The 20,989-nt window shown below is 41.7% G+C and overlaps 1 protein-coding gene across 2 annotated transcripts in view; it reads left to right on the forward strand.

The window, feature by feature from the left end:
- Nucleotides 1–20,989, forward strand: part of LOC144677585 (integrin beta-1-like) — a 116,767-nt gene that overhangs the window by 76,709 nt on the left and 19,069 nt on the right. For both annotated transcript variants that reach the window (XM_078537640.1, XM_078537634.1), the window contains exons 5-13: nt 830–1,000; nt 1,092–1,330; nt 1,731–1,889; nt 2,005–2,100; nt 9,972–10,061; nt 10,170–10,310; nt 14,075–14,277; nt 18,303–18,541; nt 19,389–19,611. In XM_078537640.1, coding sequence (XP_078393766.1) covers nt 830–1,000; nt 1,092–1,330; nt 1,731–1,889; nt 2,005–2,100; nt 9,972–10,061; nt 10,170–10,310; nt 14,075–14,277; nt 18,303–18,541; nt 19,389–19,611 — 1,561 coding nt within the window. The remainder of the gene's footprint in view (nt 1–829; nt 1,001–1,091; nt 1,331–1,730; nt 1,890–2,004; nt 2,101–9,971; nt 10,062–10,169; nt 10,311–14,074; nt 14,278–18,302; nt 18,542–19,388; nt 19,612–20,989) is intronic.

Raw genomic sequence — 20,989 nt, forward strand, 5'->3', positions numbered from 1 at the left:
TCAATGCAGCAGTCAATTTGTGTACTGCAAGACCCCATAAACAACAAAGGAGATAAAGGGTCAGTTTGATGAAAAGTTGCCTGACTCTCTTTGAATAGTGAGGCCTTGATTTAATATCTGATTCAAAAGATGACACTCCCCCAATGCTGCTTCAAAGCATCACTGTGTTGTGCATAGAACTTTAGCTTTTAGTTTAGGCCTAAGAGTTGGCCACAGGAAACAAAATTGTGTGGTGACCTTAACTAAGCTATTTGAGGAACTGGGTAGTAAAATATTTCTTTGTTTCATATCAAGGCTAAAGCCACCAGGGTTGGAGTTCATTATGCTTGTGAGTAGCCACTTTGTATGTAATGCATTGAGGGTTTCTCATCACGGTTCACAAGCTAACCCTTTGCCATAATTCCACCCATGTTATTGCTCTAATCCCCGTTTTACTAATAGGTACTGTTGAGTTTAAACTTTTGTCACTTTTTGTGGATTGTCACTTTGTCTTGGTGCCATCTCTCTGATCCAAGAATGAAGATATAATGTAATAACATATATTGTATGTATGGCATTGTAATGATTAAAATTATTTAAAGCGTCAGTGCAAGGATGCAAATATCTTAGATATGTCGTTAACCTGTGTGAACTCTTTCTTCCTGTGCACCATTTTCATAGAACGAAAAGGGCCGTAATTGTAACATTCAATCATTCACAATTCACGTGGTACAAAACTTAGTACTATCAGTACCCCTCAGAGAAATCTTCCTAAACCATGTCAAGCTTGTGGATTTGCATTTCATGTGTCCATTTCTACCACTTAATTTTTTTGGATTTTTTTTTTCAGGAGAGCCACAAACCTTCCCGCTGTATTTTAAGAGAGCAGAAGACTATCCCATTGATCTCTATTATCTTATGGACCTCTCTTTTTCTATGAAGGATGATTTGGAAAATGTGAAGAAGTTGGGAACAGAATTGCAAACTGAAATGCAGAAGATAACTTCTGATTTTCGAATTGGTAAAAATGATCTTTTATTTTATCTTCCTTTTCTGGTGCCTTACATTTAACAGACAGCACTTCATCTTATGAAAATCCTGTTGTTATTTAGGATTTGGCTCTTTCGTGGATAAGACTGTGATGCCTTACATCAGCACAACCCCAGCCAAAAGGAAAAATCCTTGCACAAATGGGGAAGTATGTACAAGCCCATTCAGCTACAAAAATGTCCTATCATTGACTAATGATGGATCAAAATTCAATGAACTTGTAAGCAACCAAACTATTTCTGGAAACCTGGACTCTCCAGAAGGTGGTTTTGATGCCATAATGCAGGTGGCTGTCTGTGGGGTAAGTGATAATAGTTGTATCCTATTAGTATTTTGTGTCCCTTAACTTGCTTCATTATTCCACAGTTTGTATTCAACTGCTCTGAATTTATTTTCACTCATTTCTTCTAGTGCTGTTTTACAATGGTAGCTTGAATTTATACATCATATAATATTTTGTAGAATTTAATAGAACGCCTCTTGAGTCTCCCTTTTCTATACTAGAAAACTTAAGCTTTTCCAATATTTCCTCACCATGCTCTCCTTTACATTCCAGCATGCTCTTGTTGCATTCTTCTGGGCCATTTGTTTCCATCCACATTTGTTTTTCCAAAGTAAATCTATTCTGAAGCGCACTATGTAAGTTTACAGCACAGAAGGAAGTGATTTGAGACACCCCTTAATAATTTTGTCTCTCACAGGAAAAAATTGGCTGGCGAAATGTCACTCGCTTGCTCGTGTTCTCAACAGATGCAGGATTTCACTTTGCTGGAGATGGTAAATTAGGTGGCATTGTTCTGCCAAATGATGGGAATTGCCATCTCGATACACAGGGTCTCTACACCATGAGTGATCATTTTGTAAGTTTGCCATTAGCTTTTACATAGTTATCAGCCTGTCTTTAGAATAATTTGTGTGAAACATTGAATGCCCTGTAAAATCAAATTACCTGTAATTCTGAAATTTTGTCAACAGGATTATCCATCCATTGCTCATTTGGTGCAGAAACTTAGTGACAACAATATTCAGCCTATCTTTGCTGTCACAGAAGAGTTCAAGGGTGTGTACAAGGTAAGTGCTTCCAAATACGCCAACATTTCAGAATTATTACGCAACAATATTTTGTGTGCATCATTACATAATTTTAAATCTTCTGGAATCTAAGATGCAAAAAGACAGTCTAAAAACCCATTCAGTAATGCCAGTTGACTGCAGGATTGTACTTGGCAGGAGGATTTAATGCTTAAGTAACATCCTGTATAGTATGGGGTGGGGATGGGGAAGTAATAGACATTGTGGAAGAAATCCTGTGTTTATACAGTGGGGTAATACATTTTTCAGGACGTTCTGAAACATATCAGAACCAATAAATTACTTGTCTTCCAGTACGGTCATTACTCCATAAGCAATTTACAAACCTGATTCTGCTAATAAATCAGATGAGTGACAAGTTATGCCTTTTGATGATTGGTTGATAAAGAAATGTTGTTTAGGATATTAGGATTGAAGTAGTCTCTCAGGGTGTTTTCTATTCTTCCAAGCCACGGGAAAATATAAATTGAGCCTATGTTGAATGGCTTATTTAAAGGGCACTACATTTGGCAAAGTTATATTCATAAGAACATAACAATGGTAGAAGGAGAATGTCAATCATCTCAGTTCCAGGACATCACTGCAGGAGTTCCTCAGGGTAGCGTCCTAGGCCCATCCATCTTCAGCTGCTTCATTAATAATCTTCATTCCATGATAAAGTGAGAAGTGGGGATGTTCACTGATTATTGTACAATGTTCAGCACCATTTGTGACGACTCAGATACTGAAACAGTCCATGTCCAAACGCAACAAGACCTGGACAACATCCAGGCTTGGGCTGACAAGTTGCAAATAACATTCATGCCTGGCAATGACTATCTGAACAAGAGAGAATCTAACCATCGCCCCTTGACATTCAATGGCATTACCATCACTGAATCCCCCACTATCAATATCCTGGAGGTTACCATTAACCAGAAACAGCTGGACAAGCCATATAAATGCTGTGGCTACAAGAGCAGGTCAGATGCTAGGAATCCTGCGGCAACTAACTCACCTGACTCCCCAAAGCCTGTCCACCATCTACAAGACACAAGTCAGGAGTGTGATGGAATACTCCCCACTTGCCTGGTTGAGTGCAGCTCCAACAACATAAGAAGCTTGACACCATCCAGAACAATGTAGCCTACCTGATTGGCATCCCTTCCACAAACATTCACTCCCTCCACCAGTGACGCACAATGGCAGCAGTGTGTACCATTTCAACAGGGATCAGCAACCTTTCAGAACTGGTGGTGCAAGTCTTCATTTATTCACTCTAATTTAAGGTTTTGTGTGCCCCCAATCGCCCCCCGCCAAACACACAGCATCCAATTGGTTTTACAATTGCAGGAATTTCACCCAACATTTTCAACCAAGAGCTCTCTCCTGACGCTTGCCGCATTGCTGCTGACCTTTGGGTAGTTTCAATTTTCTGGAAGGCTTCGGAACCACAAAGCTGCCCAAAGGTCGGAAACAGCAGCACAGCAACTCAGTGAAATTGACATTGACAGACCGGCTTTTAAAAGATTGGAACTCTCCAGTTCCGATTTTTTTTATTTGAAGGTGGCTCCAGCTGGTCAGACTGGATGATCATCTCGCTGAAAATCACCTTGTGTGCCATAGGTAGCCGACCCCTGATCTACAAGATGCTTTGCAGGAACTCACCAAGGCTCTTTAGGCAGCACCTTCCAAAACCACAACCGCTACCATCTAGAAGGACAAAGGAGAGCCAATAAATCCCCAGGGCCCGATAATCTGCATTTCAGGGTACTAAAGGAGGTGGCCATCGTTGGTTGTCATCTTTCAAAATTCTGTAGATTCTGGAACAGTCCTGGCAGAGTGGAGAGTGGCAAATGTAACCCCACTATTTAAAAAAGGAGGGAGGGAGAAAACAAAGAATTACAGATGGGCTAGCCTAACCTCAGTAGTAGGGAAGATGCTAGAGTCTATTATAAAGCATGTGATAACAGGACACTTGGAAAATATCAACAGGATTAGAAAAAGTCAACATGGATTTATGAAAGGGAAATCATGTTTGACAAACCCACTGGAGTTCTTTGAGGAAGTAATTAGCAGAATAGATAAGGGAGAACCAGTGGATGTGGTATATTTGGACTTTCAGAAAACTATTTTGATAAAGTCCCACAAGAGGTTAGTGTGTAAAATTAAAGCACATTGGATTGGGGGTAATACATTGGCATGGATTGAGAATTTGTTAACAGACAGGAAACAGAGTAGAAATAAATGGGTCTTTCTCAGAGTGGGGTACTGCAGGGATCAGTGCTTAGGCCCCAGCTTTTTTTATCATTCATGGGCTGTAGGCTCCGCTGGCTGGGCCAGCATTTATTGTCCATCTCTAGTTGCCCTTGACAATGTGGGGGTCAGCTGCTGCCTTGAACCACTACAGCCCATGTGGTGTAGGTACTCCCACAGTGCTGTTAGGAAGGGAGTTCCAGGATTTTGACTCAACGACAGTGAAGAAATGGCGATATACTTCAAAGTCAGGATGGTGAGTGGCTTGGAGGGGAACTTCTAGGTGGCGGTGTTCCCATCCATCTGCTGCCCTTGTCCTTCTAGATGGTAGTGGTCGTGGGTTTGGAAGGTGCTATCTAAGTAGCCTTGGTGAATTCCTGCAGTGGATCTTTTAGATGGCACACATTGCTGCTGCTGTGTGTCAGTGGTGGACAAAGTGAATGTTTGTGGATGGGGTGCCAATCAAGTGGGTTGCTTTGTCCTGGATGGTGCCAAACTTCTTTGGTGTTGTGGGAGCTGCTCTCATTCAGGCAAGTGGAGGGTATTGTATCACACTCCTGACTTGTGCCTTGAAGATGGTAGACAGGCTTTGGGGAGTCAGGACGTGAGTTGCTCGTCACAGGATTCCTAGCCTCTGACCTGCTCTTGTAGCCACAGTATTTTTATGGTTAGTCCAGTTTAATTTCTGGTCAATGGTAACCCCCAGGATGTTGTTAGTGGGGGATTCTGTGATGGTAATGCCATTGGACGTCATGGGGCGACAGTTAGATTCTGTCTTGTTGGGGATGGTCATTGCCCGGCACTTGTGTGGTGCGAATGTTACTTGCCACTTGTCAGCCCAAGCCTGGATATTGTCCAGCCCTTGCTGCATTTGGACACGGACGTGCTTCAGTATCTGAGGAGTCACGAATGGTGCTGAACATTGTGCAATCATCAACGAACATCCCCACTTCTGACCTTACAACGGAAGGAAGGTCATTGATGAAGCAGCTGAAGATGCCTGGGCCAAGGATACTACCCTGAAGAACTCCAGTGGTGATGGCCTGGCTCTGAGATGACAGACCTCCAACAACCACAAGCATTTTCCTTTGTGCTAGGTATGACTACAACCAGTGGAGAGCTTTCCCCCTGATTCCCATTGATTCCAGTTTTGCTGGGGCCCCTTGATGTCACATTTGGTCAAATGCTGGCTTGATGTCAAGGACAGTCACTCTCACCTCACCTCAGGAATTCAGCTCTTTTATCCATGTTTGAACCAAGGCTGTAATGAGGTCGGGCTGAGTGGCCCAGGCGGAACCCAAATTGGGTGCCAGTGAGCAGGTCATTGCTAAGCAAGTGCCACTTGATAGCACTGTTGATGACCCCCTCTATTACTTTACTGATGATAGAGAGTAGACTGATGGGGCGGTAATTGGCCAGGTTAGATTTGTCCTGCTTTTTGTGTACAGGACATACTTGGGCAATTTTCCACATAGTAGATGAGTGTTGTAGCTGTACTGGAAAAGCTTGGCTAGGGGCGCGGCAAGCTCTGGAGCACAAGTTTTCATTATTGCCGGAACATTGTCAGGGCCCATAGCCTTTGCACTGTCCAGTACCCTCAGCTGTTTCTTGATATCACGTTGAGTGAATCGAATTGGCTGAAGACTGACATCTGTGATGCTGGGGACCTCCAGAGGAGGCCGAGATGGATCATCCACTCAGCACTTCTGGCTGAAGATTGTAGCAAATGCTTCAGCCTTATCTTTTGCACTGATGTGCTGGACTCTCCCATCATTGAGGATGGGGATATTTGGAGCCTTCTCCTCCAGTGAGTTGTTTAATCGTCCACCACCATTCACGACAGGCTGTGACAGGACTGCAGAGCTTAGATCTGATCCGTTGGTTGCGGGATCGTTTAGCTCTGTCTATCACTTGCTGCTTATGCTGTTTGGCACACAAGTAGTCCCGTGTTATAGCTTCATTAGGTTGACACCGCATTTTTAGGTATGCCTGGTGCTGCTCCTGGCATGCCCTCCTGCACTCTTCATTAAACCAGGATTGGTCCCCTGGCATGATGGTAATGGTAGCCTGGGGGATATGCCGGGCCATGAAGACTGTGAATTACAGATTGTGTTCGAGTACAGTTCCGCTGCTGCTGATGGCCCACAGCACCTCACGGATGCCCAGTCTTGAGTTGTTGGATCTGTTCAAAATCTATCCCATTTAGCACGTTGGTAGTGCCACACAACACGATGGGGGGTATCCTCAATGTGAAGGTGGGATTTCGTCTCCGCAACAATTGTGCGGTGGTCACTCCTACTGATTTTGTCATAGACAGATGCATCTGCGGCCGGCACGTTGGTGAGGATAAGGTCAAGTATGTTTTTCCCTTTTGTTGGTTCCCTCACCTGCCGCAGACCCAGTTTAGTAGTTATGTCCCTTAGGACTTGGCCAGCTCGGTCAGTAGTGGTGCAACCGAGCCACTCCTGGTGATGGACATTGAAGTCTCCCACCCAGAGTACATTCTGCGCCCCTGCCATCCTCAGTGCTTCTCAGCACTGATTCATCAGCTGAGGGAGGGCAGTACATGGTAATCAGCAGGAGGCTTCCTTGCCCATGTTTGACCTGATCTCATGAGACCTCATGGCGTCCGGAGTCTATGTTGAGGACTCCTGGGGCAACTCCCTCCCGACTGTGTACCACTGCGCCACCACCTCTGCTGGGTCTGTCCTACTGCTGGGACAGGACATACCTAGGGATTGTATTGATGGTGTCTGGGACATTATCTGTAAGATATCATTCCATGAGGATGACTGTCAGGCTGTTGCTTGACCAGTCTGTGAAACAGCTCTCCCAATTTTGGCACTAGCCCCCATATGTTAGTAAGGAGGACTTTGCAGGGTTAACAGGGCTGAGTTTGCCATTGTCATTTCCGGTGCCTAGGTCGATACCTGGTGGCCGCCAGGTTTCATTTCTTTTTTGAGACTTGGTAGCAGTTTGATACAACTGAGTAGCTGACTAGGCCATTTCAGAGGGCATTTAAGAGTCACTGGAGTTTAGAAGAATGAGAGGCAATCTCATTGAAACATATAAAATTCTGACAGGGATGGACAGACTGAATGCAGGGAGGATATCTTCTCTAGTTGGGGGATTCTAGAACAAGGGGTCACAGTCTCAGGATATGGGGTATGCCATTTAGGTCTGAGATGGGGAGAAACTTTGTGAACCTATGGAATTTTCTAACACAAGGCTGTGGAGGCCAAGTCACTGAATATATTTAAGAAGGAAATAGATTTCTGGACTCTAAAGGCATCAAAGGGTATGAGGAGAGAGCAGGTGTATGGCGTTGAGATAGAGGATCAGCTGTGATCATACTGAATGACCGAGCAGGCTCCAAGGGCCGAATGACCTACCACTGCTCCTATTTTCTATGTTTCTATGGAAGCAGACACATGGGAACACACCACCTGGAATTTCCCCTCCAAGCCACTCAACTGTCCTGACTTGGAACTATACCAACATCCTTTCACTGTTGCTGGGCCAAAATCCTGGAACTCCCTCCTAACAGCACTGTGGGTGTTCCTACACCACATGAACTGCAGTGGTTCAAGACGGCAGCTCACCACCACCTTCGTAAGGGCAATTGGGAATGAGCAATAAATGCTGGCCTAGCCAGCCATGCCCAGATCCCACAAATGAAGAAAAGATAAAAGCAATTCTGCTCCTCAAACATATCCCATATGTACATCAACTAGATTTCTGTCTTTGCTCTATATCCTTTGATGCACTTGCCTAACAAAAAGCTGTGGATGTTGACCCTCAAAATTCCAATTGACCTTGCATCTTTTGAGGGAGAGAGAGTTACACATTCCCGCTACTTTTTGTGTGAAGTGGTTCCTGATTTCACTATAAAATTATGTAACTCTAATTTTAAGATTACATCTTGTTCTGGATTCCCCAGAGATTAAATAGTTTCTTAGTATCTACCTTACTGAATCCTTTAATCGCTTGAAATACTTCATTAGACCATCACTCAACTTTGTAAACTCAAGGGGGTACAAATCAAATTTATGCAAGTTGCCCTGATATTTTAATCCTGGTAAATCTGCACTGTACACTCTCCAAGGCCAGTATATTGTTTCCTAAAATTCTGTACTGACTGTGAGTGCATAACATCTTTACTACTGCCTTGGTTCAACTGCTGGGTTAAGGTTTGGCTGTAAAACTCATTATGACATGGTCTACTTCCTGAAAACCTTTGGCAAACTTCTACATGAAAGGCAATTACATGAATTTTAACCTCTTTAAAGTATAGAGTAAAATCTAAAAATGGATAGAACTTTAACAACGAAAAGAAGCATCAGCAACTTGCCAGGGCACTGATGCCAGCACTGTATAATAATAAAAAAAAAGTTGTGGGCTGCCTCAGCTTGGAATTAATGCAACCATTTTTTTAATGTTGCATTTTTCATTCATCCAAACCAAGCAAATGGCAATTCAGGCCTCAGTTCAATGCAAGTTAGCCAGATTCATAGACAATACTAAAGGAGGTAGTAGTCAAGTTTGAGACACTAAAATAAAGTCAGTGGACCAAACTGTGACAGCTGAAATTTAAAACGGTCACAAGTGATATACATTGGGAAGTTAAACTTCTGTATCTCAGGTTAGCTAATACTAAAGTTAGAAGTTGTAAAGTTGCTTGAAATTTCTAAAGGCCATGAAGTTGCAACAAAGCAATGGATTGCTGAACTATGGCCAGAATCTTCGGGTCAACGAGCAGGGGTGGGCCCTGCTCCCCGATGTGTAAAATGACGCGTGGTGACATCGGGCGGGCATACCAACGTCACCGCGCATCATTCAGATCCTCAGTTCGACGGGTGCGCATCAGAGTCGGCTGCGCGCCCACCGAACTGTCAAAGGCCTATTAAAGCCATTTAAATTCCAATTAAAATAATTAACTGAGCTGCCCGTCCATCCTTAAGGTTGGCAGGCAGGCAAAGAGCCCAGGCGGCCTTCGCATTTATTATGAAACCTCATCCACGGGCGGGATGCGGTTTCATGAAGGTTTTTAAAGTTTAATAAAAAATTTTAATAAAATTCATTGACATGTCCCAGCTCATGTGACACTGTCACATGAGGGGACGTCTTAAAAATTTTTTTTTCCTTTATTCAAATTTTTAAAGATCAAACTAATCTCCCTGAGGCAGCTCTGGGCCTTGATTTTCCCCTATATTACTAACTTGGTGTATGTATCAGATATACTATTAATGGGACTTTCGACTAAAGCAAATAACATTTTTTAAAGCTTTCATTCATTTTGTTAGCTCACAGTTTTAGCCTCTATACTTAAAGGATATGCTTGCCCTTACAGTTACTTTTCAGGATTGTACAATTTTGGATTAGGTTTTCAATATGGAGAATGGAATTAGAGTACTTAGTCCTTCTAAGTGAGAGTTCAGTTATTTGAGTTCATGTAATCCCTTTTGCCAAGGTGTTTCCCATTCATCTGAACCCACGGAAAAGGCAGAAATGATCTCAAATTAATACTTTTTTAAAAATGAAAACGTTTGGGAGCTTGAGAATGAATATTATCATTTAATAACTTGCATTTAATATTGTTGCTCTATTTTTAATAGGCACTCCATGATCTCATTCCAAAATCTGAAGTGGGTGTTCTGTCATCCAACTCCAGTAATGTAATCAAGCTGATCCTTGATGCTTATCACGTAAGTACTGACCATAAAGTTGTCCCTTGCCATCAAAATTTATTTAATGTCACTGCTCTAATACTTACAAATACAGTGATAGCAACACTTCTATCTTTTTTTTAACAGGCTTTGTCTTCTGAGGTTATCCTCGAGAATAGCAAATTGCCAGAAGGAGTGTCAATACATTATACAGCCTATTGTAAAAATAATACCGTTCATACAGGAGAAAATGGCAGGAAGTGTTTAGGCATTCAAATTGGCGATGAGGTAAGGTCTAGTTGATCCTTTTTCACATGAACATTTTATGAAATATTTGATCAATAGCTATTCAGATGAAATATGCACTTGTTGTGGTATAGACTTGAGAGCCAGGAGGATAGCTCATTATCAGTTTGTTTGCATATTGAGGTTTAGATGAAGTTCACTTCAAATTTAGAAGCTACTCTTCTCTCAAATCCTCCACTCGCTTCCCCAAAGCTTCATGTTTGATCATGACTTGGGTCTTCCTCCTGTATAATGTGCAAATATATGCATCCACTATATACGTAGGTTCTATTATATCTATTTTTGGCACCTATGAAAAGTTGGCATCGATGAAGATGTGCTACAGTTCACACAGCATCTGTGTGAGTATACAAAAATATACTGTAGTAATACATGTCGCTAATCCAAGTCAGTGTTGTTGTTCCTCTGCCCTTGCATTTGCTGCTACTTCCATGTTCACCATCAAGTAACATGATGCTGTCTCCAGCTGAATCTAGTAGGAGTCTTGTAAATTGAATGTTTGTTCTTTTCCTTTTGGTTTGTGTAGCTTAAAGTTACATTGGCATTTCCTTTATGCACAAGGCTGTTGGGGCAGCATTCTGTGCAGCTATATTTATTTTTTTGCTGAGCTGCTGTAAAAGTACTGTTAAGTTATAAAAAGTTTCTTTGGCTTTGCAGCACAATGCTAGAAATATGGTATGTTCAAGAGGTTTTGTTGCTGATTTGGGAGGAATGGTTTTGTAAGAAATGAAAAGTAGATTTAGCGATTGACAGGCAGACTTGAGGACTGGGATGGTACAGTAGATTACACACTGATTTCAACTCTAGGATTTAGAATCATAGAAAAGTACAATACAGGAGGAGGCCATTTGGCCCATCGAGATTGTTCCGGCTCTTTTAGGGAGCAATTCAGTTAGTCCCATTCCCCTGCTCTTTCCCCACATCTGCAACTTTTCTCCAAGAATTGATGCAATTCCCTTTTGAAAATGAGTGTTGATCTGTAACCACTGCCCTTTTGGGTGTGCATTACGAATCCTAACCACTTTTAACAAAAATGATTATCCCCTTTTGCCTCGGTTACTTTTGGCAATCATCTTAAATCTATGCCCTCTAGTTATCAGCCCTTCAGCCATTGGAAACTATGTCACTTTATTTACTCTATCTAAAACCTTTGATTTTAAACCCCTATATCAACTCTCCTGTTTACCTTCTCTGCTCCAAGGAGAACAACCCCATATTCTCCACTAAATCCACATAACTGTAATCCCTCATCCCTGGAGCCATACTATTAAATCTCTCCTCTCCCAAGTCATCACATCCTTCCTAAAGTGTGGTGCCCAGAACTGAACACAGTATTCCTGCTGGGGCTGAACTAGGGTTTTATATAGATTTGGCATAACTTCCTAGCTTTTGTACACTATGCCTTTATTTCTAAAGCCCAGGATATCACATGCTTTATTAACTGCTTTGGAGGTGGCAGGACAGGTTAACAAAGATTCATGTGAAAGCACCCTAAGGTGTCTGTCTTTTTGTGTCCCTTTTAAAAATTGTGCAGTTTAACATTTATCCTCTTTCCTCATTCTTTCAACCAAAATTTTTCACCTCACACTTTGTGTTGAATTTCTTCTACCATGTATGTGTGCATGCATTCCACCAACATGTCTATGTCCTCTTGAAACCTATTACTGTCGTCTTCCTCTGTTTACTGCAATTGCAGGTTTTGTGTAATCTGCAGATTTCAAAACTGTGCCTTGAACCCCCAAGGCAAAGTCAATAATGTTTATCATAAACAGGATAGTCCTAGTAGTGAACCTTGGAGAACCCCACTTCATAACTCCGAGGGCAGAGTTTAGCCCATGTCGGGCGGACTCAGCATGTCTGAGCAGAATTCTGTCACATGAGCAGGGATATGTTATTATTTAAATTTAAAAATGTTTATTTTATTTCTATTTGCTTTTGGAAACTTCATCCCGCCCATGGATGAGGTTTCCTTAAAAGGTGCAATGGCCGCTTGGCCTTTTAGCCTGCCCGCCAACCATAAGGTTGGACGGGCAGCAAAAATTGTAAGCTAATTAAGACTTTAATGGACTTAACAGGCCTTTTAATTGTCGGTAGGCGCGCTGCCAATTCCCACTTACGCATGCGGACCAAAATATCGCATGTCTGCGCGTTGACATCAGGGCCCTCGCTCGGCATCAGTGTGCATTATTTTAGGCTCAAGTGGGTCGGGCGTGCGCCCACCGAGGTAAAAATTTTGCCCCAAGTCTGAAAAACAACCATTTACCACAACTGTTTTCTATTCCTTAACCAATTTTGTATCCTCCTGCTACTGACCCTTTTACCTCATAGGGCTATCACCAAATTTGAAGCCTATTACATGGTACTTTGAGACACCTTTTGAAATTCCATATACACAACATCAACTGCAGTTCCCTCATCACCTTCTGCTGCCTCATCAAAAAACTCAATCGTTAGTTAAACACAATTTGCCCTGAAATTTGTTTTAGTCCTTGCTTGTCCAAGTGGCTGTAATTTTCTGCCCGATTATTTTTGCCAGAAGCTTCGCTGCTCGTTATTTCCAGGTTTACCCTTCTCCCTTTTCTTTGAACAAGATGCATCATTTGCAATTCTCTGGTCCTTTGACACCCCCCTGTATCTTAAGGAGGATTAGAAGATTGTGGCCTGCGCTTACACAGTTTGTATCCTTATTTCCCTCAGCAACCTCGGAGGTCTCCCATTCAGACAACTTATCTACTTTTATGTACTGCTAGACTTCCTAGAGCCTTCCTGTTTTTTAATATCTCATCCTATACCCTGGCAACCTTGTTTACCATAACTTTAGCAAAGTCGTCTTCATAAACACTGATGCAAAGTACTTGTTTAGTTCCTCATCCATGCCTTTTTTTCTCCAGAAATAGATCTCCATTTTGGATCCCCAACTGGTCACATGGCTCATCTGACACAACTCTCTTCCTGTTAATATGTCTATGGAAGACCTTTGAATTTCCTTTTGTTAGCTACAAATCTATTCTCAGATTATCTCTGCCCCTTTTATTTCCTTTTTCACTTTTCTGTACTTTTTATATTCAGCCTGATTCTCCTTTGTTATCAAGCTGATATTTGTCATACGCCCCCTTTATCTGTTCCAACTGATGTCTAACTCCTTTGACATCCAGGGAACTTTGGCTTTGGCTGCCCCCTTTTCCCTCTAGGGGGAATATACCTAGCCTGTACATGATCCATCTCCTCTCTGAAGGCCAACCACTGCTCCATTACATTGCTGCCTTCCAGTCTTTGAGTACAATTTGCCTGGCCAACTCCCCCCTCAAATTGTTGAAATTATCTCTCCTTCAGTTAAGTATACTTAGTTGCAAATCCAGTCCAGAGCATTGGGATGAGAGTTTTCCTTGCTGGTTGAATTCTCTGTTGGATGTAGAGGTCCTGCGCTCACTGAGTTTGGCCAGTTTCTAACTAGCTCCTATTGATGTGGGCTGAAGCACAAAAGTGCCCCTGATTTGCCCTAAACCAATTTTGCTAGTATTGGAAATAAAAATTTCCTGAAGTTAGGACTGTTAAATTAAGGGAGCTTTATTCTGCATCCGACTTTCTCTGCACCTAACTGCTATATCTTACCTTAAAGTGTTGAGGCTGATGTGAACTAACACCTTTTTCATTGAAGCAATGTGCAATAATACCTGAATTGGAAGTATCTTAGAATAAAAATAAACTTGCTTTATATACAAAAATAAAATTCACTTTCCTTTTAGGTGAGCTTCAACATAAGTATCACAGCAAAGAAATGCCCAAATAATGGAGAGAAGGCAACTATTCAAATCAAACCTCTGGGATTTAATGAGAAGGTAGAAGTTAACTTGGAGTTTGTTTGTGAATGTGACTGCCATAAGAAGGGAATTCCTAACAGCCCAGATTGTCACCAGGGTAATGGAACATTTGAATGTGGAGCTTGCAGGTAGGAGATCAATTTGTTCAGGAATCAATTATTAAGAGTGTGTATACTTGCTATAGGTATAGTAATGAATAAAAATTCTGCAAAGTGGATATTTTAATGTTTATATTGCCACCTTCATTATTTAAGTATTACAATGTTGGATTCAAGATGTTTTGAGTTTTCAGCAAAATTTGCTGTTATCAAATTAGGGAATTAATGGTAAAACACATTCTTGTAGTAGATTGTCTTTTAAGGGGAAGTTTTTCTTGTGAATCATTTTGTTTAAGGTGAGTCATATTGGTGCTGCAGAATTGAACACAAATCAGTTTGAGGCGGCAAGAGAAACTGGCAATGCACAAACCAACTATCAGGAGAAGGGTTGCCAACTCTGACCAGACGCATTCCAGGAGACATCAGTGGAAGCAAAGTCACGGAAAGCCAGCAGCTTTCACGGAAAGCCAGCTACCACCAAGTTGGTTCTAGGTTTATGAGTTGGCTGTACAAACAGAGACACATAAATACAAATCTTGCCCCATCTCCTTTTACTGCTGTCGATACGCAATAATTGTTGGGGGAGAGATATTGGAAACATCAACAAGAAAATCTCAATATCAAGCCACATATAATCAAGTCCTTTTGCCTAACCTTGACCGTGCTGTGAACCTGACCCTCTTTTGATACAATTACAACAGTGAACCTACATTTGACACACTGAGGCATTCCAAATAGGAATCCTGATACTCCATTGGAACTGGAATCAGAATGCCGTGTAACCATTTAACATCCCACCCAGCCCAGGCTGCCGCTGCTGTCCCTGATGAATTACATGGCCGTAAAAGTTCAAAATTTGCAATTTTTACTGCACGCAGGAATGAGACTCAACAGTTTAAATTGTTCTCTTTCTGCTGGGGAGGTTGTATTAACGACCAGGATATCGCAGAAAGGGCGTTTATGCTCTTTTATGAGCTGTAACTTTCTGCTGAGTTTAATGAGCTTAATGTGTAAAGCAGGACGTTCTTAAAATTAACAGGGCGGTTGAGAGTGAGGTGCTGTTTGTGCAAAGCAAACAGCAGAATGGAGTAAATTTCCCAGCAAGTTCTGATGATTAGCAACTCATGGCGTAGCTCTTTTTTAGCTAACTTGCATTAGTAATGGTGTCAGCGTGCATTCACCTTTTTTTTCAAGCAAGGTTTGAGACAACAACTTTTATTAATTATAATATTTAATTATTTATTAAAAGCTGGAAATTACTGTCGGTACAAGACCCTAAGACTACAGAAATACTCTGCAGCGGTCTGAGCTGTTACTTTCCCTCTCTCTCAGCCATATCTCATCCTTTATCTCAACTTCTGGTGTTTCACTTGTGACCAGTCACGTCACTGGCCCGCCCCCACCAAGCCACCATTCTTTCCCCCCCCCCCACCCCCATCCCAAACCAGGCCACAGTATCCTCTAGGAGTTTGTAGTCTGCTGTCCACCCAGTCCCCGCACTCTCCTATTTAGTATGCTTATATGGCAGCTGAAGTAGGCCATTCGGCCCCTTGAGCCTGCTCCGCTATTCAATAAGAACATGGCTGATCTCTTTGTGTTTTAAATTCCACGTCCCATCTACCCCTGATTACCTTAGATTCTCGTTAAGCAAAGGAATCTATCTAACTCCACCTTAAAAATATTCAATGACCTCGCCTCCACCGCCTCCTGAGGCATAGTGTTCCAAAGTCTCACAACCATTTGTGAGAAAAAAATTCCCTTCATATCTGTCCTATAAGGGCGACCCCTAATTTTAAGACAATATCCACTGGTCCTGGATTCACCCACAAGAGGAAACATCCTTTCCACATCAACCTTGTCAAAACCGTTCAGGATCTATATATTTCAATCAAGTCACCTTCACTCTTCTAAACTCCAGTGGAAACAAGCCCAGTCTGTCCAACCTTTCCTCATAAGACAACCAGTTCATTCCAGGTATCAATCTGGTAAACAACCACCAACACATTTACATCTTTCCTTAAATAAGGAGACCAAAACTGCACACAGTATTCAAGTATTGGGGAGGTGATGTGGTATTGTCGCTGGACTAGTAATCCAGGGACCCAGGGTAATGCTCTGGGGACCCGGGTTCGAATCCTACCATAGCAGATAATGGAATTTGAATTCCATAAAAATCTGGAATTAAAAGTCTAATGATGACCGTAAAACCATTGTCGATTGTTGTAAAAACCCATCTGGTTCACTGATGTCCTTTAGGGAAGGAAATCTGCTGTCCTTGCCTGGCCTGGCCTACATGTGACTCCAGACCCACAGCAATGTGGTTGACTCTTAAATGCCCTCTGAACAAGGGCAGTGAGGGATTGGGTAATAAATGCTGGCCTCCCATGAATGAATAAAAAAAAATGTGGTCTCACCAATGTCCTATATAACATCGTTACTTTTATGTTCCACCCCTCTTGTAATAAAGGATAGCATTCCACCAACCTCCTTAATTAATTACGTGCTGTACCCGCATACTAACTTTTTGTGACTCATGCGCTAGAACATCTAGATTCCTCTGCACCTCAGAATTCTGCAATCGTTCTCCGTTTAAGTAATACTCTGCTTTTTTTATTCTTCCTGCCAAAGTGAACAACTTCATATTTTCCCCACATTACACTCCCATCTGCCAGATTTTTGCCCACTCACTCAACTTACTATATCTGCTTGCAACCTCTCTTATGTCCTCTTCATAATATAATTTCCTGCCTAACTTTGTGTCATCTGCAAATTTCGCTACCATGCCTTCGCACCCCTCATCTAAGTCATTGATATAAATTGTAAAAAGTTGAGGCCCCACCACAGACCTCTGCGGGATAGAGGGAAAGCATTTCCCAGCCAGCGCTGTGGGACTTTCCTTCCTGGTTTGGGTTTGATGATGCTTAAGGACCAAACTGGCCCAACTCATTCAATGGTGTCAATGTAAAATATTGTTTTAAAATCTCCCTCCACCACCGATGCACAGTAGCGGCAACGTGTACCATCTACAAGATGCACTGCAGGAATTCACCAAGGCTCCTTAAACAGCACTTTCCAAACCCACGACCGCTACCATCTAGAAGGACAAGGACAGCAGATAGATGGGAACACCACCACCCGGAAGTTCCATTCCAAGTCACTCACCATCCTGACTTGGAAATATATCGCCATTCCTTCACTGTCGCTGGGTCAAAATCCTGGAACTCCCTTCCCAACAGCACTGTGGGTGTACCTACATCACATGGACTGCAGCGGTTCAAGAAGGCAGCGCACCATCACCTTCTTGAGGACAACTAGGGATGGGCAATAAATGCTGGACTAGCCAGCGAAGCCCACATCCTCATCCTTTGACTGTAAATGCACCAAAATTACTATTCTACTCAGCTGCAGAAGATAATACTGTATCTCAATTTTGGTACACTAGAGAAGTGTCCTGAGATTAAATCTGTGCATACACTGGCACTCGGCATACTGCAGAATATTGGGCATGAAGACCTCAGCCTGAAATGTACCCAAGGGGCTCAGCGCACACCATTGTGGGTTACCTGCACTAAGAGACAAGCTAGGGGTAGCCTTAATTTGAAAATTATTCAAATGGTTACCTCCTTTGTCCTTGTGTCTTACTAGCAGCTGCCCCTCTTCAAAATGCCAGGAAACTGCCTAGCTTTGTATGAGTATCGTAAACTCCAGCCCTGCTGCATCATGAGAGGAGTACCTGAAAGTATTCCAAATGAGTTGTCATTCCATTATCTGATATGGTCAGTCCTTTCCTTTGTAGGCATGCAGAAATACTGGACAACACTAGTGTTGCAAAAGGCTTGCATTATTGACCTTCAGACATGTTGGTCTAAATTGGGAAAGTTGACTATCTACCAGTGCCACCAGATAAAAACACAGTGCAACTGTGGGGCTCACATTTTTTACAACGGGGGGAGGTGAAGAAAAGATACATGAGAAGTACATTGTTTGCTTTTTAAATCAATTGGCACTGTATTTTTCAGCCACTAACTTGGAGATGTGGACTGCTTCGTTTTCAGATGTAACAAAGGACGAATTGGTCGATTTTGTGAATGCAGCACTGATGAAGTAAATAGTGAGGATATGGATGCTTCATGTAGAAAAGATAATGCATCTCTAATCTGTAGTGACAATGGCGACTGTATCTGTGGGGAATGTGTCTGCAAAAAGAGGGAAAATCCTAATGAAATCATCTCAGGCAAATATTGTGAATGTGATAACTTCAATTGTGACCGATCCAATGGATTAATTTGTGGAGGCAAGTTTACAGCACAGTGAATTTATATTTCCATATGCTGGTTTACTGATCTTCATGTTTCTTTGCAACTTACTTGACATTACCCTTTTATAATGGCCCAATGTTTGGAAAACTTTTGCAAAATCTGTGTTACATATCTATATTCAATCCCCAAGGTGAAGAATTTCAGTAGCTTTAAAGTGTCAGATGATATGTTTAAATTCAGTCTTAATACACAAGTATATAATTCATACAGAAACATTTTTTTTACTTCCAGTTCATTTGAATGTCACTCAATTCTATTGTGGTTTGGTGTTGCCTTATCTCATAATTTGACACATACTGTGTTGAACTCGAGCTGCAGCCTGGAAAGAAATTGTTAGCCTAGAGCTTTGTTTACATTGTGCTTCTTTAGCCTAATATATCCTCCCTTGTGCTTTTAAGCATTTCCAGTACTTTTTTTCAATTCAGGGAATCATTTCATCAGCCTTTATTAATTAGAAACTTAACATAATTTTACAGTTCAGTTTTTAAATATGGAGGCTTTAAAAATCTATTAAGTACTTGAAAATGGACTTCTAAATCCATAGTTTTGGAGAAATATACAATGGCAATGAAGTCCATTTTAACTATAATGAATAAAGTGAGCCTAAGCCATGGCAAATTCACAATATCTGCTTTTTCTCCCCATTCTCCCAACAGCCCAGCAGGCAACTGCTGCATTTCCCAAAGAGTGTCTTAACCAACTAAGTATTGAGTATTGATCTGTTCCACAAGTATGTCAGCAGGGGCAGAGTGAGGAAGAGGTTATGTGAAGCAAAAGTTTGGAGATAGATTTAAAACTTTTCTGAATTGTCATCTTTTGCAGGAAATGGTGTCTGTAAATGTCGGGTGTGTGAATGCAACCCCAACTATTCTGGCAATGCTTGTGATTGCTCCCTGGATAATTCAACGTGTATTTCAAAGAATGGACAGATGTGTAATGGGAGAGGCACATGTGAATGTGACCGCTGCAAATGCACTGATCCTAAATTCCAGGGACCTGCCTGTGAAATGTGTCCGACCTGCCCTGGAGTCTGTACAGAACACAAGTAAGTAATTAAGTGATTGAAAGGTATATAATCCAATATTACGTAAATTTTGTGAACAATGCTACTTAATCCCCTTAAAGGGTTCTATATTGAGTTTAAAAGGAAAAGGGCAATCTGGGGAAAAATAGAAAAAAATATTAAAACACATTAAAAATAAAAGCTTCTACAAATATTAAAAAAAAGGAAGAGTAGCTAAACTCAGCGTTGGTCCCTTGGAGGATGAGACTCAGGAATTAATAATGGAGAAACAAGGAAATGGCTGAATGGCCTACTCCTGCTCCCATTTCTTATGATCTTATAATCATGATCACTAGAGAAAAAGTACTGGGAAAACTGATGGGACTAAATATTGATAAGTGCCCTGGACCTGATGGTTTGCATCCTAGAGTCTTAAAGAAAGTGGGTGTAGAGATAGTGGATGCATTGGTTGTAATCTCCCAAGATTCTCTAGATTCTGAAAATGTCCCAGCGGATTGGAAAATCGCAAATGTGGCACCTCTATTCAAGAAAGTAGTGAAACAAAGGAAGTTATAAGCCAGTTAGCCTAACATCTGTCATTGGGAAAATGCTAGAATACATTATTAAGGAAGTAGTAGAAAGCATTTTGAGAATCATGTAATCAAGCACAGTCAGCATGATTTTGTGAAAGGGAAATCAGGTTTGACAAATTTATTTAAGTTCTTTGAGGAGGTAACAAGCTGAGTAGATAAAGGGAAACTAGAAGATGTAATGTATTTGGATTTCCAAAAGGCATTCAATAAGGCGCCGCATAAAAGTTTTTTTGGTGTTGGGGTGACGTATTAGCATAGATAGCTAATTGGTTAACTAACGGGGAACAGCGTGCCTGGCTAAGTGGATCATTTTAAGGTTGACAAACTAACGTCTGGAGTACCACTGGGATCAGTGCTGGGCCTCAATTATTTAGGACATAAAATAAGAAATAAGAGCAAGAGTAGACACAGCCTGTCGAACCTGCTCTGCTATTCCATATGATGATGGCTGATCTTGGGCTTCAAATCCATTCTCCTGCCTGCTCCCTCTAACCCTTAATTCCCTGAGACACCAAAAATCTGTCTATCACAGTCTGAAATGTATTCAACGATAGAGCATCCACAACTCTCTGCAGTATAGAATTCCAAAGATTCACAACCCTTTGAGTAAAGAAATTCCTCCTCATCTCAGTTCTAAATGATCAGCCCCTCATCCTGAGACTCTGCCCCTGTGTTTTAGGTTCTCCAACCAATGGAAACAATCTCTCAGCATCCACCTTATCAAAACTCTTCACAATTTTGTAGGTTTCAATGAGATTGTGCCTCATTCTTCTAAACTCCAAAGCATAGAAGCCCAATTTACTCAGCCTCTCATCATAGTACAACCC

The sequence above is a fragment of the Cetorhinus maximus genome, chromosome 3 (assembly GCF_964194155.1).
Source record: "Cetorhinus maximus chromosome 3, sCetMax3.hap1.1, whole genome shotgun sequence".
Classification (NCBI taxonomy): Eukaryota; Metazoa; Chordata; class Chondrichthyes; order Lamniformes; family Cetorhinidae; genus Cetorhinus; species Cetorhinus maximus.